This window comes from Numenius arquata, chromosome 1, assembly GCF_964106895.1.
Source record: "Numenius arquata chromosome 1, bNumArq3.hap1.1, whole genome shotgun sequence".
Lineage (NCBI taxonomy): Eukaryota > Metazoa > Chordata > Aves > Charadriiformes > Scolopacidae > Numenius > Numenius arquata.
In genome coordinates, this window is record NC_133576.1 from 10442898 (window position 1) to 10449157 (window position 6260).

Genomic DNA, 6260 nt, shown 5'->3' on the forward strand with positions numbered 1-6260 from the left:
CTAACACCCCAAACCACTGAAGGTCCCAATCCGGTCCAGTTTCAGCCCAAAGCAGCCCCTGGGCACTGCCTTCCAGGCCCAATCTCCAGGCAGTGCCCACTTGCGACTGGTGAGGGTCTTGCGCCAGAGAGAGGGACGGGCAGCTCTAGCCCCAGACGGGAGGAAGGGGAGGGTGGAGGAGAGCAACTGAGGGCCAAAGCTGGACCCCTCCTTGGTGTCCTCTTCAGTCGGTGTGGACTCAGGCTCCAGGGGCAGCAACTGGGAAAGGAGCATCTGGGATAAACAGAGAGGAGAGGGGGGTGAGAGCAGAGCTGCCTGTGCTCCTAGCAGTAAGCCTTGTACCCCCTTGTACACCACTCCCCACGCTTTCCTTATGGCTCGGCCAGGACATAAAATGCAGCCTGCAGACAGGCGCTGTGCCTGTGACATTGCATCCAGACACTGGGACAGGCTACACCAGCAGCTCCCGCGGGCTAAAATGATTTTGCTGCCCAAAAGAGCAGACAGGCAGCTGCTGTGAGCCTCTGCTTGCGTGCAGATGGCCCTGCTCTTGTCAAACTGTACTTAGAAGGTAACAGGCTGCAGTCCTTGCTCCTTTTGCTGATGCTGAGCACCTCCATGTGCTCAAGCTGCTGTGCGGCATTTATTTTTTTCCCAGAGGGCTGGTGGGGAGGAACAGACCTGCCCCAAATACCTGCTGCTAAAGATGAGGGGGATGCAGGGGCACAGCAGGTATGAGGAAGGGAGACTCCTCATCTGCTGGGAATTCTCTGGGTTATCTGTGCAGGCAGGCACATGCTGATTGTACTCCCCCGGGACTGCCGTCAGCCTCCGGCTGTAGGGAGACAAGGGTTGGGAGGTGCATTGGGCACAGTGGAGGCATGGCATGGCTGCCCAGGGAAGCAGCCTGCAGTAGCCGTTCCACATGTGTCGCTCACGTGGGTGCTGAGCTAAGGCTGGAGGTGCTTTGTGCAGCTCTTCTTTGGTAGCGAGTTAATTGAAGCGGACACGGGCATCTCCAGCGAGGAGTGAAAGCGGTGAGTCATAGCAGGATGAGTCTTGTGATTGTAGTTCACATCCCAACTACTTCCCTGTAGCTTTCCCAGGGTGACGTGAAGGCAAGGTGTTGGGCCTCAGGTTAGGGTTTGGGTAAGAGGAAGCTGCTATATTTGAAAGCCAAACGTACTATTGCTATAATTGCTGAGGATAAAAGATTCTCCTAAGTGAAGAAGCCCTTAGCTGGGCATCCCGACGGGGGCTCTTGGCCTTAAAGAGGGGCTACTGGGGGGTAGTACTGAGCTTAGGAGTGAAAATCTCAGCCTACCAGGATGCATTTTCCCTCTGAAACATCAGAACCAGGCACTGAACGCGATGAGGGACACGACTGTAATCTCTGCTGGCTGCTGACACAGGGCAGAGTTAGACAGGACCAGTCTCTTTAGCATTAAAAGCCTCCATAGGCAATGTGGGGAGTCCCGCGGGCAGCCTGTCCCAGGCCAGACAGCATGAAAAAGCATTTGTCTGACATCTTGTAATGCTGGTGCTCCTTAGGAGCTGGGTTATAAAGATGCAGTCACCCTAGAGCTGAGACTGTTGGACTGAAGGGGAGGGAGCAGTGAGAATAACGGCAGCCTCCGGTAGCTGGAATTTGGGACCCGCACTCATTCTAGGTTCAAACATGACCTCCCCAAACTGCCCCTCCACTCCTGAAACCTCCCTCAGCTCTCTCCCAGTCCCTCCTACCTGTAGCCTCTGTCCTGGCAAGGACACAGTCTGAACGCTGGCAGAGAGCAGAGCTAGGAAGAGGAAAAGCGAGCAAGGCCATGACTGGAGCCCCAGCATCTTCTTCTTATCCCAGGGCTTGTGGGAGGCGAGGCAGGACCTGCAGCATCCGTGTCAGATGCAGCCCCTAGCCCCTCTTTGCCTTTATAGCTTTGGTTCTGGCAGGCGCCTGGCCCCCAGTTCTCTGCTCCACTACCCCCCCGGAGCTCCTTAACCTTTCAGCCCTTTTGTCCAGGGTGATATATTTCAGGGTGAGCTCAGCGAGACCCCTTCCACTAAAGAAAAAGGACACAAAGGTGTTTACCGAGTGTCTGGGAAGACAAATGTGAGTTGAGCTGCTGCTGGCCAGGACCTGGAGGTATCTATCAGGGTCAGGAACTGGGTGACACTTTGAAACATGTCCCAAAGGCGGCTATTGAAAGCTGCGTGGTATAGTGATATTGAACATACTCCTTGTAGGCAGAGTGCCGTTAATGCAATCGGTGTTGAACTACAGCTCAGCTAGCAGTATGCACAGTGCTGGCTGCATGGGGCTGACACAAATTCAGCTCTGTGACAATACAGGCTTTCATTTTTAATATTTATATCTTGGTGAGCCGGTTGGCCTGGGAATGAAGAGCTCTTGCTGCAGAAGGTGTGTGAATTCCAGCACTAACTCTATGGGATTTGTAGCAGTGACAGGGAGCGTGGGTCTAGTACTCGCAGGCGTATAACAAGCAGGCTGGTTGTCCTGAGTCACCATCTGGAGGGCTGGGCTGAGTTTCCAGAGGAACCAGCACAGAAAAGAGCTCATCAACGCTCAGCTTGCACTTTCTCAAGCTCAGGGGCACAATGGAAGCGGGACGGTAAGGAGCAGATTCCTACCTCCTAAATCTTCTGGCCATTAGTTCCCCCTCCTTTGTTTACCTCTCCCATTTTACTGTAGTTTCTCACCAGTTGAACAAGGCAATGAGGTCACTGTTTGGAGATCAGGGTGCAGAAGTCAGCCTGGGTGTGAAGACAGAAACTAATCAGGAGGGTTTGTCAGAGCACAGGAATGGGGGGACTGTACCCCAGTACAGGATTAGTAGTGGGTGTGCTGGGTGAGTTTAATAACACCTTAAACTTCCCTTTCTTCAGTACTGTTGCACAAAGCAATTGGGTCAAAACTTGACAGGCGGTGTTCTGCTGCCTTGCTTTTGTTTATTTTATTTTAAGGAAAGAAGAAAATTAGAAAAAAAGAGTCTTTTGCAGAGATAACAAAAGTCACAGTTCAGTATTTGCCCTGTCTTTCTTTCCCTTCTTCCTCCCCAGCATTTTGCACTTGCAGATGCAGATTTGTGCTTCCCCGCCCAAGGAGCCAAAAGTTTTACGAACTTTTTTGCATCCAATCCATGAAAAGTGAGTGTGGAGCTTCAGTTTGGAGCACAGACACTGGAAGCAGGAGAGACTTTGCACAGGTGGGGGCACCCAAGTATGTTAGCTTCACCTGATATCTGCAACCCGTGGGTGGTGCTGGTTCCAGAGCAATGCTCTGGTGATCCTGTCTGGCAGTCCTCTGTCACCCTCTCACCTGGGACAGCTATCCAGGGCATGCCAGCAAACGGAAGGGCTCCATCGGCCCTGGATAACGGCCTCCACCTAGACATTTTGTGGGGAACAGGATTACTGTCATACCAGCTTTTTAAACTACAAAGCACAGGTGACTGCTGGAGAGTCACAGGATGTGCTGTTCATGTGGGTGTTCAGATGGGGCGCCTGTGCACAAATGGAGGGTGTGGGGTGGGTGCACACAGCCAGCCCCTCCGTGTGCTGGATGCGGTAGGGTATGGATGAAACTTTGCAGTGTGCAAGTTTCGGAGGGGTGGGAAAGAGAGAAGGGAGGATGGGAATTGAGCACGTGTTCATCCCACATGCAAGATGTCTCAGAGGACGTTGTTCTGTACTTCCTAGTCACATTTGACCATCCAAAAGTAGCTGAGTCAGTCTGCTACAGCATTCATGCTCCCGGCAAGACAGCTGCAGGCAGATGCATCTCAGGTTGAACGCACCAGTTCCAGGAGTCAGCTCTTTCCTGAGGAAAAGGTAAGTATGAAAGCAACAACGCTTTGCTTTTGATACAAAATGTAGCGGCGGTTTGATCTGGCGTCCCTTGAATGTGGTGTCCCCCATACTGCATAGAAGAATGCCAGAAATGTGTTTGCAAGTGCTCCAAATTCCAGCCCACTTGCACGCAGACTGAGCCCTGCAGGGATGACCAGGCTCTGAGCTCTCAAATGATGAGTCTTCTCTGTAGGTCTAGCAAAAGCTGGGGCTAGCGAGAGGGAAGGAGTCATCACTGTCCCATACCAAGCAAGAAACTTCAGAGACTGTAGAAAATTAGCAAATTTTCTTGCAAACTCTTGCAAATTTTCAAATCCAGCAAAGCCTGGATAAATTGCAGGTGCTCCAGTGACTCAGGTGCTGTGAAGTTGCAGCTACTCTGTGTCCCAGATCCTTGCTGGGACTGCAGTAGAACTGAATAGTTGCTCTGACATGTCCTGGCAATGACTGTGAAGTGAAAAGGCTTTGGCAGACAACAGGTCCCCAATTGCCCCAGTTTTTCTCAGACTCAAATAGGTTATTGTCCTTCTTTCCTCTCTGGCACTAACAAGTTTCCTCTATAAAAACCCTTCCCCCTCTGATGCTGGGGCACTGATTCTAGAGCTTGCAAGACCACCAGAAAAGTGGTCTCCTGCTGAATCACAATCAGTCTTTTGGAAAAGGTTGCTTAAGAAGGAAAGGAGCAGGGCAACTGGAGAGTCCTCCCACTAAGTATAAGGAACTAAGTATCCAGGGGGAATGCCCCTTGGCCCATGGTGATGGAAAGGGCTAGTGGTTGCTGCAAGCTCTAGAAGCAAGGACGATAGTCACATCATTCTAGTGGTACGTGTATGAGTTTGGAGCCCACCGTGGTCAGGAGCCCCTCACAGAATGGAAACACTGCTCATTTTGGCATTGAATAATCCCACTGCTTCAGAAGTGAGGGACTGGGATTACTCCTTCAGTAGCAATTCCTGGTCATTGTGGCAACCACTGAAACTCCTGCTTGGGATGAACAGAAGGGCAGCAACCGGCTGCTTAAGGCAGCGGCCACTTTGTAGCTCTTCAAACCCCTCTTGGTTTTTGCTTCATCTTTCTGCAGTAATTCCTCTGTCCATGACAGAGATTGGCAATTCTTCCAGTGCCACGAGAGGCCAGTGAGGAGAGGGGGATGCTCCACCTGTGCAGCCTGCAGAAAGGGACCAACAGGAGCTCCCACTCACTGACCTTCCACTCTCACTTGACCAGGCAGCGCTGTGCCCAGGGAAGAAAAGATGAACCTCAAAGCAGTGCAGGAGCCAACATGTCAGTCCAGTCATTGACTGCCAAACCCTCCTTCCATCTCAGAAAGGGCTGTACGGCTCTCCTGAAGGAAAAAAACGTTTAAACACTTGTAGTGGAAAAGCATGGCCTGGAGGTAAGCCAATGCTTCGGCAGTTTTATGGCCACCTTGCTTCCTCCATCCACCCATTCATATCTCCCACACCGCAGTATTGTCAACGTATTATCTCATACATACGCAAGATTTATTGCACAGACTTGTAAAGCCTTGAGCCTGGGTAGAAATCCATATAGGCTGTCCTTTTTCTTTCATTCCCATTTGTGAGTGACACACCCAGTGGGTGTTTGTGGGGTAATCATGTACAGTATGCATGATGGTGTGTCGTATTACTGTTAATTCTGTAACCGCTGTCTCTGTCAGTGAAGTAGCCTTCACTGTGTATTTTATCAGGGAGGATAAGAGAGAGGGACAATATGGCTGTAGCTTTCTGATCTTTGTATTTCACATGATGTTCTGTTCTTACTGGGGTGCTCTGGAGTTGGGGAGGGTATCTATATTGATATCTGGCTATTATACTAGTGATGGCAAGGGAGCAGATCTTTCCACTGGGTCATAGTGTAGTGTTTGGTCCATGTGTCCCAGCCTAGTAAATACACCTGTCACCCCATCATTCCCTCTACTTGTTTCTACAAGCATCTAACATGTTTATGCTCATTCAGCTATTGGCATAAAAACCCCCATATTCCCAGGTAAATGCAAAGCTATGCAATTTTGAATGCTGCTTTTTTTTTTTAAAATTGGGATCAAAATAAGCTACGGCAGCCTTTTATCGCTACTTATGCAGGCCAGAAGAGAACTGCGCTCTACTTGCTGGCGAGCCCAGGACCATGACAACTGCAGGAATGTGGTAGATCCTGAGAGACGGAGAACGTGGAAGATCTGCAGGAACCTGCTGATAGGAGGACCCTTCCGATTCCTGCCCAGCTAGTGACTAGTCTGCTTTCTAGGCAACTGAGAGGTAGGAGGAAATAATTCTGTACTAAAAACTCTAGGACAGGTGCCAATTTGCCTGTGAGATAGGAAGTTAAAGGTTGGTTATGTGATAAACACAAATTCAAATTTAGGGCACTTCACA

The 6260-nt window shown here is 50.5% G+C and overlaps 1 protein-coding gene across 1 annotated transcript; it reads right to left on the reverse strand.

Annotated features, from left to right (window-relative positions):
- On the reverse strand, nucleotides 1-1842 carry LOC141471243 (C-type natriuretic peptide 2-like). The gene is made up of 2 exons (XM_074157670.1): nucleotides 1744-1842; nucleotides 1-273 (listed from the first exon to the last, which is right to left on the reverse strand). Exons 1-2 carry the CDS (start codon nucleotides 1840-1842, stop codon nucleotides 1-3), a joined length of 372 nt encoding a protein of 123 aa, XP_074013771.1.
- Between the last annotated feature and the right edge of the window lie 4418 nt (nucleotides 1843-6260).